The sequence below is a fragment of the Camelus bactrianus genome, chromosome 2 (genome assembly GCF_048773025.1).
Source record: "Camelus bactrianus isolate YW-2024 breed Bactrian camel chromosome 2, ASM4877302v1, whole genome shotgun sequence".
Lineage (NCBI taxonomy): Eukaryota > Metazoa > Chordata > Mammalia > Artiodactyla > Camelidae > Camelus > Camelus bactrianus.
Window position 1 is genome coordinate 101,365,397 of NC_133540.1, and position 19,649 is coordinate 101,385,045.

The 19,649-nt window shown below is 34.7% G+C and overlaps 1 protein-coding gene across 10 annotated transcripts in view; it reads left to right on the top strand.

Annotated features, from left to right (window-relative positions):
• FRYL (FRY like transcription coactivator) overlaps positions 1 to 19,649 on the top strand; it is a 226,669-nt gene that overhangs the window by 129,043 nt on the left and 77,977 nt on the right. For 7 of the 10 annotated variants that reach the window (XM_074348242.1, XM_074348245.1, XM_074348234.1 and 4 more), the window contains 11 exons: positions 13 to 114; positions 3,264 to 3,308; positions 5,652 to 5,755; positions 5,953 to 6,061; positions 8,302 to 8,388; positions 10,601 to 10,772; positions 11,282 to 11,414; positions 13,591 to 13,698; positions 16,706 to 16,943; positions 17,847 to 18,032; positions 18,490 to 18,576. In XM_074348242.1, the coding sequence (XP_074204343.1) occupies positions 13 to 114; positions 3,264 to 3,308; positions 5,652 to 5,755; positions 5,953 to 6,061; positions 8,302 to 8,388; positions 10,601 to 10,772; positions 11,282 to 11,414; positions 13,591 to 13,698; positions 16,706 to 16,943; positions 17,847 to 18,032; positions 18,490 to 18,576 (1,371 nt within the window). The remainder of the gene's footprint in view (positions 1 to 12; positions 115 to 3,263; positions 3,309 to 5,651; positions 5,756 to 5,952; positions 6,062 to 8,301; positions 8,389 to 10,600; positions 10,773 to 11,281; positions 11,415 to 13,590; positions 13,699 to 16,705; positions 16,944 to 17,846; positions 18,033 to 18,489; positions 18,577 to 19,649) is intronic. The other 3 variants (XM_074348223.1, XM_074348227.1, XM_074348248.1) reach the window with 1 other exon arrangement.

The window sequence follows — 19,649 nt, forward strand, 5'->3', positions numbered from 1 at the left end:
TTTCTCCTGTAGGCTCTGTATCCATTAATTACCTGCCTTTTGTGTGTCAGTCAGAAGCAATTTTTTTTAAATAATTGGCATATTTTCCTACAGAACTGTTTGTCACATTTAAAGGTAAGACAATCTCATTTCTGACCTGTAAATACTGACTACAGTATATTCACTTCTGCATATACACTGAACAGTATATAATAAAATTTTTAATACTACAGTTCATTTGAATAGTAATACTGTACCACATTCTTTTTCTTATATATACTTCATTTCTTCTACCGGGAATCATGCATAGACATGAATAAACTTTTTATTAAAAATTTAGTTGGTCTGAATGAATGCAAAATTATGTATTTTTAGTAATTGTTTTTATTATCTTAGATCTAGCAATATTTGTTAATAAATAAACTCCTTTAGAATTTGAGAGAATTAATCTTACAGAACTCCCTAGATCCTTATTTTGTGTTTTCTTTTGAGAAAATTCAGTAATGTTGGCTCGAACCTGAATAATATGAAAAAAGCCTTGATAATAAAATATCACTAAAAGCACATTTAATGAAGTATGCCCAGCCAGATCTAACAGAAAGATGCTGAATCCACATGGATGTGAAATTTCCTGAAATGATTCTGACTTGAATCAAGGGATAATTGTTCCTGACACTATTTGACACTATTTGGTCCAGGTCCAGTCTCTTAACAGAAAACAAAACAATGAGATGTAAGGATCATTATCTTCCCCGGATACTCTGCTCGCAGGATCTAAATAGGATCTTCTTTTCTTCTATGGACAGGAGTACAGTTAATATCTGACACACAACTTGGGGATATTCCTCATCTGCATGTCATGTGAATGCTTGATTTGAATACCGTTTTGACGCATATGTGAATATATTTGCATTTTGCTTATGTGTTATAGAAACATGGCAGACATGATATTTTATTTCCTGTTATTCTTCTAAGTTAGGGTTACGACTGGAAACCTTATACTTTGAAGACAATGAAATTGAGGCACAGAGATACTAAATGACTTGTCTCTGGCCCTACAGTTCATCGTGATACTGTGAAAAATAGGGCTGCCTCTTCTTTCTCACTTCGGAAATGATCCACTGGACATTATCCTAGATTTTTTTTTTATGATTTTGTTTATCATTTTGAAAAATATCTTGATTTCCTAGTAAGGTATACAGAAAGTAGAAGTCTTTGAAAAACAATCAAGCTGGTTAAATTCTTAATGTCATGCAACACGAAAAAAAGTTTTATCTAATTAAGTACATCATATTGTTTTCTGTCCTGATTTTGATAATTTGTATAGACTTAGATACTGAAAGTAAATTAATTGATCATTTGCTGGGTAGTATGATTCTTCAAACTTTTAATAAAATATTTTAAGACACGCATTTAAGTGTTTCTGGAAGGTTGCTTTTGTTTCATGACAATTCACACTTTTCTGTTGCTTGTTGGAATGTTTTTATATATATATACACATATATATATACATTTCCACCTAACATATTTGCAGTTCTTTCGCAGTACCTTAACTGTTTTTTTTGTCTTAAGGCTTTCATTTAAAATGCTCTATTTTCTTTGAACCCTTACCTTCTGTTAAATATTTCTGGCGTATTGTCCATTTGCATTAATGGCTGTGTTAATCTGCCAGGCCAAGATAAGAGCCACTTAGCATGAATATTTGGAACATAGTTGTCTTGACCATTAACCCTTAACTTACATTAAGGCTCTATTCAGCAGAAATTTCATGAATTGGTTCCTGTTTGTTAAGTTTTAGATACTGTGGCTATGCTGCATAGTTGAGGTAAGGAGTTGAGCATTCAGGGGAAAGCTATGCTAGTGATCTGTTGTAACAGGTGTAACTTACTTGTTTTGTGTATAGGAAAAAACGGTCCAAGATAAAGGTCTTAACCTAAATTGATTTTGTTTTGAGATTCAAGTAATCTCTCTTTTTTTTAGAAGTTGTGTGACCTTTTTATTAAATATTCAAACACTATATAAGCATATGAAGCAAAAAGTGACAATCTCCCACATAATCCTTAACCCCAAGGAGAGCTGTTGTTAATGTGTTATCTATGGAACATACAAGTAAATGTAAGGATATGTAGATACGTACCGAAATATAGACCACATACGTTGTTCTATATACTATTTAAAAATATTTTGTCATTACCTCTATTCTTTGCCATTACTTACGGCTCTACCTCATGCTTTTCAAAGATGATAGCTATTATTCAAGTAATCTCTTGATTTAAAAAAAAAATCTATGACACTTTTCCATTCCCTAAATCAACTACTTCTTAAAATAAAAATGAATTTTTATTAATATTTACTACAGGCTAGAGTCTCTAAGTAAAATTCCTCATTTAATTCTTACTGTAACTGTGGCTGAAAGAAGATAAATAAGTAACCCAAGGTTAGGGAGCCAAAACGTGTTAGAGATAGGATTTGCATTTAAATCCATCCAGTGCCATAACTTTTGATCTTTCTGGCCTACCACGTTACCTTTCAATGTACTAATGTACTATAAGGAACGTTGCTGTACTGAATACTTTTTAAAATATTTGGGCTATAGTTCTGGGGTATTAAAAAGGCATTATTCCCTGTAGTCATAAGAATAAATATGACACATTTTCAAGACACTTTAAGATATTACACAATGTTTAAAAAATTACCCTGCAATTTTTCAAGTTGGTGACCGTGAAAAATGAGCATTAGTCTGTAGGTCCAAAAATACCATGAGAGATTATCAGTTTATTTTCACTGAAAGTGTTGAATCTATGATTTTCGCCCCATACGTAATTTGGTAGTTTCCTCTTCTCCTGTCTTTATGTCAGTTGAGGTCATTAGGTGAAAAATGATTCTAAAGTTTCTGAAGAATAATTGAGAGAGAGGGAGAGAGAGAAGTAAGAGTAGATGCCATATAAAAATGATCTGAAGATTTTTTTTCTACAGTATATGCTTATTTCCTTTTGGAAATTGAAACTTGCCTGATATCAAATGCAGTGTTTTCAGAGGAAAAATTAGATAGTTAAAAATTTACCTATTCTCTCTCTGTTTAAGTGTTGTAGATGTATCCCATGAAGCCCAAATTATAGAAAAAAAATTTTCCCTCAGTGTTTCTAGCCACTGTCTTGGAAATTTCAAATTTCTTCTAAATAGAGACCTTGGTGAAGAGCTGTCTTGTTTTGTGCTTATTTTCATCTAACATGCATGTGCTGCATCTCATGTTTATGTTTGCTGTCTCACATTGCTTTATTTAGATGCCATCTAACAACAGTATCAGAAAACAAATAGAAACACTCCAGGTGAGTCGTGTTGATGTTACAAAGTAAAATATTGCTTTATCTCCTTTAAGTGTGGCTTTTTCCCCCCGCATTTACCCATTGCTGCATTGCATGTCCCACGTATTTATTCAAACCTGCTTCTCATATTGCAGAAGAAGAGTAGTGCACAGCAGGAGCATTCTCCCAAAGGTTTAATATTAATGTGGCCCTGGGAAGATAAATTTTAAGAGGTAGCAGTGATACCAAACGTTGATTTTTAACCTAATCTTCAATTTTAAAATATTCTGTTGAATTTATAGCTGTTATAAATGATACTTTAAAAAACATTTTCCCATGAAATTAAGGAGACAGTAACCCAGATTTTGAATATGATTTTAAAAAACTTTGATCTTACTGTTTTGAGTTTTAAACAAATCTTTTTTTGTTGTTCAGTAGGAAAAAAAGGAGGAAACATTAAAATGATTGCTGCCAAAGAGCATATTTGACTGACATCAAAACATTATTATGTTAATACTACTGGATTTTATTAATGTAATCTGATTATTCAAATTAGACCAAAATTGTAACTAGGGATGTTTTTATTATTCAGATATGTATAGTAGCTTTGTAGTGACCAAATAAACCATCAGTTATCAATTTTGTCACTTTTTTGTTTTGTTCATAAAATAAGTCTGCTTTGTAAAACACAGCAGTCCATATTGAAAAGTTTGAAAATCAAATTTTATTTCTTGCCAACTACCTCAGCACATAAGATGACCCAAATACTTTGTTAACAATTTATATGAGAAGAATTTTATGTGAAATTGGACTTTTAATATTTTTAATACATAATTTATATTATTTTTAGTATTCATATTTTGAAAATATAATTTTAACAACATGAAAGCATTATTTGGAATGCACATAAAACTAATTGAACTCTGAGATCTTGCATTTAAGTGATGGAAATGAAAGTTACATGATAGAAAAGAAAGTACTGCAAAAAGCTTGGTTTTTAATATTAGTGACATACTTTGTAGTATTAGTATCAAGTTAATAGAAAGCTGCTCAGGGAATGTATTTGAAAGTTGGAATCACTGATTTGTCAGTAGAGGGAGGGATTCCATGTTGAGACTCTGACAAGCTGAGTAGTTGATATCCTCTTCAGAATTTAAATATCAAATCTTCATACACATAGATGTGCAAAATTATATTTTCTAGTGGTTGTCCTTTTTTTTTTAAAAATCCGCAGTGGTAATCTTTTTGCATTGCTTTTAGTCATACGTAGTAGATGTCTATTATTCTATAATTTGAGAAAACATAAAATAGAAGTAGCTAAAATACTTAGAATTTTAAAACTCCCTTTTGTCCATTGCTATATATAAAATACTTGTTTAACAACAAGAAATCCCTCAAACCAAATTAAATAAATGCTCATTTATACCACTAAATGTATCCTAGAACTGATAGACACATAGTTTTTCCTACTAAAGGTGATTATTAGCTACATTTTCAAAATTTATAATTAAATCTCATTCTGTAACTCTTGTCATTTGAGAACTTCACTTTTTATCATAGCTAGTATGAAGAAAAGGGTTGCTGATCAAATTGTGATTGAAGTGGAATACTTTTCTAATTTTAAATAATTATGTTCTAATTCTAAATAAAAAATGAAAGGTAAACCCCTGGCACTTAGTGAGCATTAACAGATACCAGGCCAGTGTTCTCACTGTTTTTCATACTTCCTTAGTCTGTGAGATAGGTACCATGTTATCTCCATGTTAGAGATGCAAAAATTGTGTCATCAAGCAGTATAACAGTGTCCAAGGATGGGGTTTGGCCAGTCATTCCTGATTTCAGAGTACATGCTCTTAACCCACCATTCTGTAGTCCTTCTTTTAAGGATAATCACTCAATAATGTTTTGCATTATTTCATAAGTGCAAATATCTGTAACAACATTTGGTGTCCTAAATTTTAACTGTAAATGGGCTGCAGTGAATTATGGTGAAGATGAATAATCCTTTCACCATTATGTCAGTATTGTTTTGTGACCTATTTACCATCAGGTAAGTTGAAGTGTGTATAATTTTCAAATTCTTAGAAATAGTAATATAATTCTAGTATTTTACTATTTTGTTTTGAGAATATAAAGAATGACTCAGAGTTGCCTTATTTATGGTTGCTTTTGAGCTATCTGTACTTACCATATACCAAATATATACTTACTGTATGAAAATATATATACTTACAAATTAAACCTGTTTTAGAGTGAATGAGAAAGGGAAGGGAGAAGGCTTTTAGCTGTTGACAAAGAATATAATTGATCTTAAATTATTGTGTGTAATAAATAAGCTTATTTTTATTCTCTTTTGTTTCTAAACAGAATAAAGATCCTAAAATGTCTCGAGTTGCACTGGAATCTTTGTATAGATTGTTGTGGGTCTATGTAATTAGAATAAAATGTGAAAGCAACACTGTAACTCAAAGGTGAGTGCCTTTGTTTTGAAGTGTATTTAAAATAACATCTTGGTAAAAAATCACTCTATGGAATTTTAGTTAACATTATAAATACCTTGAGAAGGAATATGAATTCTCTTGACATGTTATAAAGAATTGGAAGGATATTTTGCTACTGTTTTGTTAATTTCGTTATCTTATTATGACTAAATCTTTTTTCCCTCTAGTCGTCTTATGAGCATAGTGTCAGCACTTTTTCCAAAAGGTTCACGTAGCGTGGTTCCCCGTGATACACCTCTCAATATATTTGTGAAGATCATTCAGTTCATTGCTCAGGTGAGTACCTCACTTCATAGTATATATATCTATGTAAGTTGTAAGAATAACCCAGAGTCATAAAATTTGTTACATACCTAAAAGCATGATAACAAAACATTTATTAATATTGAATAGTGAAAAATAAAAATATGCTTAAAAAAGTAAAAACTAAATGATGCTAATGGTTTTTGTGTGTATGCAAAATAAAATTTAAATCACTGAGCTACACACTTGGAGAAGGAAAGGACACCCACGAGTGGAAGCACTTAATTTAGGAAAGGTTGAGAAAGTGTCTCATAGTCCTGTTAGTCCATTTACTAATTAGTTCTTGCGTATCTTGAAAGATTTTGGAACATAATTCTCATAATCTGCATTAATCTAGGTTCTCAGGTACAGACACTAGAATCCATTCTGGCTGGTTGAGCCCAAAGAGATCTTTTAAGGAATCTAGAGAGTTCACAGAATGACTAATAGGACTGAAGAAACTGGTTCTGGAATAAATAGAAAACCAGAGGAAACTATAGCATTGGGCCACCAAGGAAGCTGCTGCCTCTGCCACAGTCGAAAAGCTGCCAAATTAGGAAGCCTAACTGAATTAGACAAGCTAGAAGCATGCTGCTCCCGCCATCCCACCCAGTGAAATACATCCCTTCCTGCCTGTGCTCCTCCCCACCCCCTCATACCCCGGTTCCCAGAGACTCACATGAGTGTATCACATGGCTGGGTCTAAGCCCCATCCTGAAGTTCACAGGCATCCTAAGAAATACTTTTAGCTTTCTAGCCTCTGCAGTAATGGAAGGTTTATTTGAAGGGGATCAGCTGTGGCCTGAGGAAGCAAATCCATGGTTTTGGTCACATTCTCTTTTGGGTCATCAGCCCTGGATAAGCATAGGTAGAGTTACCTTCTCAGTTTAGGAAAAAACACTTTGGTTCCAGAATATTCATAGAGCTCTCTTTGAACTAAAACCATGACGATATCAATGACCCATAATTATTTCTGACAGTGAAGAAATAAGGATTATTTAAATTAAATGAATATATTTCTGTTTACAGGAGCACAGGACTGATGATAATTAGACAAGTATAAATGTGTCAATAAGATGAATGAAAGCAGATTATGCTTTCGAGCTGTTGTTCAGAAAACTTTCGCCATTTGGTTGCATCACTTCCCCTGGGATCGTACCCACTCCCTTGCGTTAGTCAGCACATAGCAACACTCCACCAGAATGATAAAGCTCCTCGCAAAGATCGTTGCTCTTACTAGTTAACTGCATTTCTTGGAGAGCACCTTCCTGGAGCCCTGTTCTCTCAGTCCCAGTATGATCTCCCTGCTCTCCAGGCCTGCCGCATGGCCAGCTGTCATCATCAGGCTTCCTTTCATCATTATTTTGAGACTTCCTTCACTTAAATCTTGAATCTGTTTTTGGCAAATGAGTGTTTAAACTTCTATCCTGCTGGTTTGAGTATTAAACGGATCATTTGAAAATTAATATATCTATAATCATATTTTTTAACATTAATTCATAAGTATTTTTCTTTTGTCCGACTAGATTCAACACCTTGCGGGCATAGACCTGTGCTGCCATTATTTGTATAATTCTTTTTATATTTGTATTTTTAAAAAAATTTTTATTGAAGTAGAGTCAGTTTACAATGTTATGTTAATTTCTAGTGTACAGCATAATGCTTTAGTCATACATATACATACATATATTCCTCTTCAGATTTTTTTCATTATTGATTACCACAAGATATTGACTATAGTTCCCTGTGCTATACAGTAGAAACTTGTTGTTTGTCTATTTTATACATAGTAGTTATTATCTGCAAATCTCAAACTCCCAATTTATCCCTTCCCACTCCTCTCCCCCCATTTGTGTAATTCTTAACATGATACCTGATATATACAGGCAGACCTTATGTTATTGCACGTGGCTTTATTGTGCTTCTCAGATACTGCATTTTTTTTACAAATTAAAAACAAGGTGGCGACCCTGGGTTGTCAGATGATGGTTAGCATTTTTTAAGCAATAAAGTACTTTTTTTTAGTTAAGGTTGTACATTGTTTTCTTAGGCATAATGCTATTAGACAGTTAATAGACTGCAATATAGTGTGTACATAACTTTTATATGCACTGGGAAACCAGAAAATTTGTGTGACTTGCTTTATTGTGGTCTGGAACCAAACCTGCAATATCTCTAAGGTGTGCCCATAGTAGTAGAAAATTATAAGGATTTAATTGATTTTTTTTTTCTAGGAACGTTTGGATTTTGCAATGAAAGAAATAATATTTGATCTTCTCAGTGTTGGAAAATCTGCTAAAACTTTCACCATTAATCCAGAGGTAAAAAAAAATTATAATGTAGTAATATACTATCATATATAATTTAAAAAAAAACTGTTTTAGGGCACAATTTCTGAAGTCAGAATTCCTAGGCTCATATTCCTAGTTAAAAGACAAATTAAAATAAATGTTATTTCCTACTTCTTTGGCCCTGTTATTCACTAGTAAACTCCTACTCACCCTTTAGACATTAAATTTTCAGATTTTTAAAAAATATTTTGCAAATGAATTACCCATCAGACTAATGACACTGGAGGATACAAAAAGGAGAAATAGGTGTTATATTTCCTTTCATTTCTTTAAATTACTATGCTAGTCCTTGACATAATCAAACCATTAGATATATATATATATATATATATGTAGTTAACAAATGAGTTGGAAAGTTATTGAAGTTTTTCATTTGTAGAATTTCTAAGATAGGTTAATAATTATTGCCAGATTTTTAAAGTGAGCAGAGGTGAGTGTTTTTATAGATGATGTACTTAGCATGGTTTTCAGCAACAAAAATCCCGTAATGAAGGACATTTTCTTAAATACCATTTTTAAAAGTATTCTCTCCATTGAACAAGTTCATTTCTGAAATTAAGTTTTTTCCTCACTGGAACTCTCATACTGAAAGTAGAAAAAATGTCAGTGATGCTATTTTGTTGTTGTCATCTTCTACAGGCTTACTTTATTAGAATTATCTTCAATCTGTATTTCTTTTCAGGAATCTTTTTAACTTTGAAAGCTAGTTTAGTTAAAGCTAGATAAAGTCATCCATTAATCCACTTAATCAAATCATGCAAATTGCCGTCTACTGAAAGACTGAATATGTGGGGACACCTCTGGGAACCCCAGTACATTGTAGAACTTTCCCACTCCCATCAAGATGTCTTCTGTGACTGTGTGAAGTGGCCACCTGATACTTAGACTAAGGGAGGGTGCCAGCATTATGTCATAAAAAAAAAGGAGTAAAGCTTAAAACTTTAATCTTATTTACATAACAAAAGTAGAAATTAAAGTTTTATTTTTTCCCTGTATTTCAGTGAACTATCTTACACACCCACTGGGATGCATATACTCATTTTAGGGACCACTGGTGTCGTAAATAATGACAGCTTGGGCTGAGATGGTGTGATACAGATGGAGAGAAGATCATTTGCTGAGAAAAGAAACACTAAACATATCAAGTTTGAGGGGAAAAGTGTATTTGGTTTGAACATGGCAAATCGGAGGCATCTTTTTAACATCCAAGGAGAAGTGTCAAACTTAGACTGAGGGTCTAAGTTCAGAGAAGTGAAGCTTCATATTAGTGGATGATGTGGTCTCAGTGGTAACTGAAGCCATGTGAATACATGAAATTGCTTTGGGAGAGAATACATAGTGATAAGAAAAGGCAGGCTAGGAATTTGCCCTGAAGTAGTCTAACATTTGATATGCAGGTAAAGGACGGTAGATCTGAAATGCGGGCAGAGATGACACAGCCAACAGTGGCACAGATGTATGCAAGAAAGGGAGTGTTTTGGGGAAGAAGGAATATCTGACAGTGTCCCATGCTGCTGAAAAGTCAAAATAGGATGCAAGAAAAATGCCCACTGTTCTGAGCATTGTGGTCACTGATGAGTGAGAGGGAAGTATTATGGGGAGGGCTTATTCCACTAAGATATTTGAGTATAGTTAATGGGAATCAGATATTCAGTTAGAAGGGAAATGTTGCAGATGCAAGAAAAAGAAGGGATAATTGATAGTGTACTTTCCCGATAACGCAAGAGCAGGCAGGCTTCTAACAGATAGAACACCAGCACCCCCTCAGCTGTAACAAGTGCAAAGGAGAGGAAGAAGAGGTGCAGATATAGATAGATCAGTGGGTTTTGTAGTGAGAGATTCAGGAAAGTTGAGGTGAAGTGGGAGACAAATCATCTGCCTAGAGAGGGGTACATGGTATCAGGGTAGGAGAGTTGAGGACGGGACGGAAGGGGTTTGAAATAAGCTTCATAGAAAATAGGACAGCCAGTTGATCTCAGAAGTGAATGGGTGGCACTTGGAAATTTGGTATTAAAGCGAGCTCCAATGCCTGGACTAGTTTTAAAAATGTCAGACAGAAAGATTTTCTTCTGTCTTCCTTCCTCCCATGCCCCAGTGTTATTTCATGAGGTGTTTTTTTGCATGAAAAAAGGCAATTTTCTGACACTCTGACTTCTTTATTTTGAAACTTTTTTCTCTGAAGAGAATGAACATAGGCCTCAGAGTCTTCCTTGTGATAGCGGACAGTTTGCAGCAGAAAGATGGGGAGCCGCCAATGCCAACAACAGGAGTTATCCTTCCCTCAGGAAACACTCTGCGTGTAAAGAAAATTTTTCTCAATAAAACCTTGACAGATGAAGAAGCAAAAGTCATAGGTTAGTGTTAACTGGAATAAATAAATCGTTTTGTGATACAGTTTGATATTCATTTATGAAAATTTATGATCAAATCTAAAAGGTATATATTTCCATATATAAATACATAAATGCACGTATTTGCCTATGAATGTATATATTTGCCTGGTTATTCCAGTGCACAGAGTGATAGAAAAATGAATACCTTTTTTTTTTTTTAACAATATCTGTACGTTTTCAGGTTAAAAGTCTTCTGGGTTAAATATTTTCTCACATGATACTATTCACTGCATTTGTCTTCCCTTCAAATTGATTTCAGTTGTGCACATAATTTTTACACATTTTCTCCAGTATGCTGAAGCTAAGCACCAGGGAGAAGAGTATGTTGAAATCAGAGCTCCTTCTTTTACAGCAACAATACATTAGTGTCATTTAAAGGTTGATGGGCTTTTATTTTTATACAGAAGGTAACTGTAACTATTCTTTATCTAATTTTTGCCATTTTGTAACTGTGAGGTTTTTTCCCCTAGGAATGTCAGTTTACTATCCTCAAGTGAGAAAAGCGTTAGATAGCATTCTCAGACATTTGGACAAAGAAGTTGGGAGACCAATGTGCATGACTAGTGTGCAGATGTCTAACAAGGAGCCAGAAGATATGATTACGTACGTAGTCAGTTATTTCTCTTCATTGCTATTTCAGTTTTCATAAATATAGAGGGTTGATTCTTGCTCGTTTCCTTATTTTCTCTTCTGGAGTTCGCCCGTTACCATGTCCTGTAGTTCTTAATGCAATGATTCCTTCCACATGCTCAGTTTTACCCTTTAAAGTGCTGCGGAACCAGTAGAGATAACAAAAGTCATCCTGGATCCATCTAGTTTGTTGTCAGTGATGAGGCCTTATGCTTATTCTACGAGTGATAGATAAATCCTAGTTACCCCAGATGTGTGTGGATGTGATTGGTTTATGAAGTTAGGCAAATGCTCTTTTTTCCAGAGTCTGGTTCAACAAAAAAGAAAACCTGCAAATCTCTTGGGAACTGAGGGCACGGAGGGGAATAATGTATGAGTAGCTTTTCTGAAACGGTCCCTCGTCTCACCCCCGTGTCACCCCCAGCACTGCTTGTAACCCACATTTTTCCCCTTATTGTTGGGGACTTCCTTCCAAGAGGATGGATGTATTTTATGGCAACCTTCTTTCATTTGCAAGGAAGTATCTACATGTTTTTTATAAGAGGACATTTTTTTAGATGTTAGTATCTGCATTATAGGTCTTCGATGACCAAATTGGATATTCTCTCTCAATTAATATATAGTTACTATATACGAATATATGCAAATATCTCTGAGAGTTTTTTTTTCCTGCATTACTTCCTCTGGGAGGTCTTCATCCTTTTTATCACAAACACTTTCCTCATTTATGCCCATAAGTTTGCCCTCCCTGAGTTCCTCTGGCTGCATGTTTGGATTCTTCAAGGACAGCAGTGTCAGCATTCCCGGGTCAGCTGTTTCTCCTGTAACTCCATTCATGTTTGATTCCAATTTCACGTCCAGTATTCACTTTTTCTTTCTTTGTTGTCCTTTCACCTGTGTTGGCCAGTTTCCTCTTTTGACTATCCATTTTTGTAGAATGTCACCTGAGTTTATCCCTGGAGACAAGGAAGCAACATAGCCACACACTTTGCCATGTACATGTGAACTAAATAACAGAAAAAAGTGATGTGATTGAGTCACTGGTTATGATACACATCTGCTATTTACATCATGATTTGTAGACTGAAGAGCTAACAGGGAAGCTTGGCTGGACAATTACTTACAGTTAATATGTAGTAACTGAAAAGTGAACCACATTGTTGGGGACTAGTATTACTTAACTAAATTGTGGTAACTGAAATTCATGCATATTGGAACCAAGCAACGAGAAGACTGACTGTATATAAAATCTCTAAAAGTAAGTAATAAATCCATTGCCACTATAATGAATACTGACTACCCCCCCAAACTCTTAAAACATCCAAATTCTTTTCTATGTAAGAATTATTTTGTTGGACCAACTGAAGAACAATTTGGGTAAAATAAATTAACTAACAGCTTCACTTTGAAATACAGACCAAAATAAATACCAGTGTATAAAAGGTTAGATATTTTAAATAAATAAATAAAATCATTGAATAACTAGGGGAAAATACAGTAGAATTAAATTGTATCAAGCCTCTGTAGGAACCAGGATTTTCGAAACTTCACACATTTTATTATAGAAAAATTTTAAACGTTTATCTGTGTGTGTATGTGCATCCTGAAGTAGCATAAAAAGCTGGGAACAAGCAAAACCAACTGTGGTATATGAAAATGTCTGTTTTCTAAGACTCTTGTTAGTATATGATATTAAATGAAAGAAAATTTTTTGTTAATTTTATAGGCCTCCCCAAATAACTAATACTTGGTTATTTAATAATGTCAATATTATTTATTATTTTCAATAATTAAATATTATCAATGGTTAAATATTTTAAATTATGTATATTTCATTTTATTTGAAACAATTATAAATAATTTACTTAAATAATGTTTATTAGTTAGGTGGTTGTTATGCTTGTTTTCTAACTACGGAGAACCTTTACTGCTTGCTAGCTGTGTTTTTTTCCTGAATCATCTGCATATTCTTTTCTCCATTTATAAACTGATAATTATTTACTGGATTTGTATGTGCTCTTTTTATATTAAATATGTTAACTTTGGGTGATGGACTCCTATTTTCTGTAATAATTTTTCCAAGTTTGCTTTTATCGTCTGATGTATGTAATATACTTCTTCTTAAGTCCTCTTGTGATCTGTTTTTCAGAGGGGAAAGAAAACCCAAAATTGATTTGTTCAGAACTTGTATTGCTGCTATTCCAAGGTTGATTCCTGATGGTATGAGCAGAACTGACCTCATTGAACTGTTAGCAAGGTAAATGAGAATTACTGTTTGCTACATTAATTTTTATCTCTTTCAGTCTCTTTAAATTTCTAATCCACCCTTGTTACCACTATCACTAAAAAAGTAGTAACAAAGACATTTTAATCCTTTATTTGATTACTGTCTGAACTCCCATTTTGTCTTTTATGTTTTGTTAAACACGTTCTCCCTACTCATGTTTTAACTTTTAAAGTTCTTCTCGATTTCCCTACAAATCCTATTTTTAAATTCCTTGCCTTTCCATCTAGTAATATTTCTTGGACTTAATATAACACATTATCCCTTAACCTATGGCAATATTAGTGTCTGATGACACCCACTAGGCAGTTAATCATAGTGTTAACTCCTGCAGTCATTTCTTTCGCACCTAAAGTGGTGACCAGGTCCCATTTTCACTTTTTTCTCTTATTGCAGAGCCCGTAATGTTCAGATTTTTCTCTTTTTCCTCTGTTAGGCTCTAAAATGAATCAATAACATGACAACCAAACTTAAGTACTAGCTCCCAAAGGTAATTCTAAGTTGAGACAATGGCCTTTTGAAAAACTGCTTTTTTGATATGGTTGGCGATTCTCTTTAGAGAGGGGGTCGGCAAACTTTTTTTTTAAGGACCAGCTAGTAAATATTTTCAGATTTGTGAGCCATGTGGTCTGTGTCACAACTGCTCATCTCTGCCACTGTAGGGCACACGCAGCCAAGGCAACGGATGAAGAAGTGGGAATGACTGTTCCCGTAGGCTCCCGGCTGGACTTGGCCCTTGAGCCCTAGTTTGCTGGCCCCCTGCCCTAAATGGAAAACCAAGTACAGAGACCATCACAGAGCAGTAATACTTGACCATATTGAAAGATGTTTACTGGTTGCTGGTCACTCATCACTCAGTCCTACGTTCATGATGAGTAAACAGTCATTAGATCATTCTAGCAACCCTTTCTACCTCCTTGAAAACCGCTAGCGTCTCACACACCCTCACACTACCAAGCCTCAACTGTTGCAGGTTGCAGTGAAAGACTGAATGGTATTGGTCTCTTTTAGGATTGTGAGAAGAAGAGGGTTATTTTGAAACTTTGCACCATGAGATAAAGTCATCCCTTCCCAGTCTGTCTCTTGCTGTGAATTAGATTGCACAGTTACAAAGTTCTGTCAGCACTAGGCAGGAAAAAGAAACTTAATTTTTTATAAAGCTGTTCCTTGGGAAAGCCATAAAAACTCTCTCATTCAATTCTGCTCTATGTCCTCCCACCTCAGTTTAATTCACCTACATCTCTGTGGATGGCGGCCCATACCCACTATCCAAATGAAATTGCATCTACGAGGGGCAGGGATAGGGGAGCCTAGTAAAGGAGCAAACATCTGAACAGTGTTGACAATTTGCTTTGCTATTTACTTTGCTTCTTTCCCCTGTAATGTTCACTTACTAATTAATTTATTTCAGCAGAAAGAAAGATTCTAAAGTCTGCTTATTTTGTCCCCTACTCCTAGCATTTGGAATTGTAATGTCTACATCTTATTTACTTAGAAATAAAGCAAGCAAACAAAGCAAAGATACACTGTAAATCTGCAGACCTGTCTGCTGTCTCTGAGGAAGGTTAATTAGTTCCCCTGCCTTAAATTAGCCAGGCCACATCATTCTCTTCGTGCACGTATCCCCCAAGTCACACAGATAGATGTAAATCCATGGGTTTAAGGGATGTTGAAATAACCTTTAACGTCAGCAGCATGGAGTCAGTCAAGCTTCTTCTGCACAGTATCTCCTTTGGTGCCACCATCAGGGACAGAATACTGGGCTAGAGACCCCTGATCTGACCCCGTGGGTGTTTCTGATGTGCTGTTGCAGCTGCTGTTGCAGCTGCTGCTGCTTCATGGCTTACTCCCAAGTCTGTCGAGCTGTAATACATTTTCTTCTCAGTCTCACTGTCAGTTGAAGGTTGGCTTAGTGACGACCAGAACTGAGTTCAGCAGGGTAAAGACTGTGATACCTCCTTTCACCCAAATCACACAGCTTTCCTCCTCTGTCACTGAGGACAATTCCATCTTACCAGCTGCCCAAGCGTGTATTTATGGCATATTTTTAATATTACCTACTTATCTTTATTCATTCAGGCTGTTTCTATCTCTGACACACACGTCTTGATGGTCAATCACAGAAATAATCCTGTTCAGCCCCAAACAAAAACTCTTATTAATAGAACTTTGTACCTTCACTACTGCAGCCATCTTTCATGATTTCCTTATTTATCATTCATTGCTTTAAGTTCTGTCAAAATTCTTTAACTAATACTACATTCATGTCCTCATATAGTTTTGATATCTTTAAACGGTAATTATATACAGCCTCTCCTATGATTTATTTGGACTTAAACTCTCTTTTAAGGCCTTATGTGTTAGTTTGACACGTTTTTTTCTAGACACACCTCATTTATGAAGTTATTCCTAAATTTAATCTAATTCTCGCTTTCAAGAATTATTTCTGTTAAACTGATTCCATCTTGATTCGTTGTGTTTCTTTCTTCACAGTCGTCTTATGTGTAACTGTAACCTCAGCAGCATGAAAGGAATGATAGAGCTAAATCATGTCCTTTCCCATGATAGCAAAGGACTAAATAAACATGAGATAGTGCTAAGGTGTTACGTGATTGGACATAGGTTTTGATTGATTGTAGAATAACACATGGCATTTTAAAAATTAAAGAATTTTTTTAAATGTAATTCTGATGTCAATCTATGTTTTCTTAAGTACAGCATTTGAATTACGATCAAACTTATTCTGAATTGTAGTAAAAATACCAACTGATGTTAATAGATTGATATGTGAATTTAAACAAGCGAACATAGACCAGCATAAGGATGAATATAGCACAAAAAGTGAACCTTGGTTCCTGTCTTCATATTTCCTACAAACCAATTGAGAGGAAGTATTTTTTAAGTTCTGAGTTTTAAGTTTTAGATGATAAAACCGTTTGGCAGGTTTTGAGGTTTGCTAATGGAATTTTGTTCTTGGTAGGCTCACAGTTCATATGGATGAAGAACTGCGTGCTCTGGCTTTCAACACTCTGCAGGCACTAATGCTTGATTTTCCAGATTGGCGGGAGGATGTTCTTTCAGGATTTGTTTATTTTATTGTTCGCGAAGTGACTGATGTCCATCCCACCCTTCTTGATAATGCTGTAAAGATGTTGGTACAGTTAATAAATCAGTGGAAACAAGCAACTCAAATGCACAACAAAAACCAGGACTCGCAGGTACCAAATGCTCTTCTAGTGTCCCTCTGTTTGTGGTCAGTGGTAAGTGACCAATAATGATGTCAAGATGTATTGACTTTCTCAAGAGCTTAAAGTTTTATTAGTTTTACTCCTTTTCAAAGTGTTCATAATCCCTCAGACTGAACTTTCCTATAGTCTGTATGCTAAAGATATAACATTTGTGTGTCTAACCTTTTCAACCTTCTTCTTTTGGTAGTAGTTTTGAATGACCACAGAAAATACAGGCAATTCTAGCTAACATTTAAGTTGTTTCCAATATATTTAAAGCTGATAAAATAAAAAAAAAATTTTTTTGGTAGATTTCCATAGAGTTATTTGATTGTTTTATTAAAGGGACCGGTCCCTGTTTCACATGAACAGTATGTGTGCTTCTTAACAATAAAAGGTGCTCAAGTGATTAATGTATGATAATATGTAAGTCATAGAGCCTTGGAATATTAGAGCTGCATTATCTAAGCCAACCCAGCTTCTCAACCTTTAATGAGCCTACAAATCCCCAGAAGACCTGAGAATCTCTCTTTTTAACAAGCTGCTGGGTGATGCCGTGCTGCTGGACCACACTTTGTGTACAAAGGATACAATCCAGTCCCCTCATTTTCCACATAGAAATGTTAGACCAGTAGTGATTAAATGTCAGCTCTAAGGCTTTTACAAAGTAGCCAGAGAATGATAGAACTTAGGTACAGATTTCATGTTTAGACTGCCAATTAAGTGCATTTTTCACTATGTAACTACATTTTTATAAATTAAACATTACTTAAATTGCTTGAGCTGAGGCAGACGTGTAGCCATAATGTTTATGATTTGCTTACACTTGATTAATTGTTTTACTGGAATGTCTGTACACACACATATTTTTTAAACGTCTGTTTACTTTTCAAGCATGGTGTGGTTAATGGAGCTTCTCATCCCCCTCCTCTGGAAAGGAGCCCGTATTCCAGTGTATTCCATGTGGTCGAAGGGTTTGCACTTGTCACGCTCTGCAGCAGCCGACCTGCCACAAGGAGATTGGCCGTCAGTGTACTTAGAGAAATACGGGCTTTATTTGCACTTTTGGAAATACCTAAGGTAAGATTTAGGTATTTCATTCAGCTGTCTAATGAAAGTATTTAAAAAACATCCTTCTGACCATCCTTATTCTATCTCTGTCTTCACCATGCAGGTGTAACTCACTTTATCACAAGATCTTTTTGACAGGGTCTAAAGCTTACCCTCGATTTCATTTGTAATAAATAGTGCTAAAGTGAGTTTTTAATGCTTACTTAGATTTGGCTGGTTTTCTTAAACATTCCTAATTTTTTTTGATGTGTTATGTCTTTTTTTTTTTAATTGAAGTATAGTTGATTTACAATGTTGTGTTTAGTTTCTGGTGTACATCATAGTGATTCAGTCATACACATATATATATTCACATATTCTTTTTCAAATTTTTTTTCACTATACATTATTACAAGTTACCGAATATAGTTCTCTGTGCTATACAGTAGGATCTTGTTGTTTATCTGTTGTCATGTCTTTATTTTAGGGTGATGATGAATTAGCCATAGATGTGATGGACAGGCTGAGCCCATCCATTCTTGAGAGCTTCATCCACCTCACAGGGGCCGATCAGGTAACTGTAATGATTTCATTCTATTCATACTCGTTTTAAAACTTAAGACATACATGAATTTCTTTTACAAATATCGTGTAGTAGAAAGTATTTTTGAAAATGGTAAAGTGCTTTAAAAATAAAAAAATACATTTTAAAAAGTGGTATACATAACCATTCTATGCTATGGTTAGTACTCTTCCCCACAGAAATAAAAATATATTATCTTTAAAATTCTGATCTTTCCAATTGAAGAAGTTTCTCTTAAATCTGATATTGCCATTGACCACTGTTTGCTATTTATTATGGCATATAATATTTTTGACCTACCTATATACGCTGGTTAAAAGGAAAAAATGGAAAAAATGCTTTTCTTGAAATTCAAAGCAAAAAATTGCACTTGCATCTTCAATAAGTGTATGTATTTGCTTTGTTTATGCCTGAGTCATTAAAATGAAGAAGAACACTTTGTCAGCACATATATTACTAGGAAAGTTTACGCAAACTTTCTTAGTTTGGTTTGGGGGAAGAAAGGTCATATACGAAGATTTCACAACTGACGAAGAGCAACTATCAAATTTTACTACTTGAAATTGCTGTCTTCCTATTTTGGAATAGCTGGAGAAGAGATTTCTGTGCTTTCCATGTGACACTTGGCTTTTACAACTCACAAGTTATGTGTACCCAAGAGAGATAGTAATAAAATCTTATAAACTTAAGAGGTGGTTATAAATCTGTGCAATTTAAAAAATTCTGTTTGATTATTGACCATGAATTAGCCAATAAGAGAGAAATGGACGACTCTCTTCTGGTGTCTAAAGCAGTGCCTGACTCATCATGGGTGTTTTATAAATATCTGTGGAATAAGCAAGTGAACTGGGCCTCTGTTCAGTTTGACTCCATTTTTTGTTGTTGTTTTGTTGTCGTTGTTGTTTGAAGCATAAATAATTTGCTCTGAAGGTGAGTCTTTGTCTCTTCAGTATAGGAGCCTAGAATATGATTGAGCAAATATCTGAGAATAGGTACCTCTGGAGAGGAGCCCATTCTCCAGTCTGTTCCACTTGCCCATGTAGAGGGCATGTCAGCACGAAAGT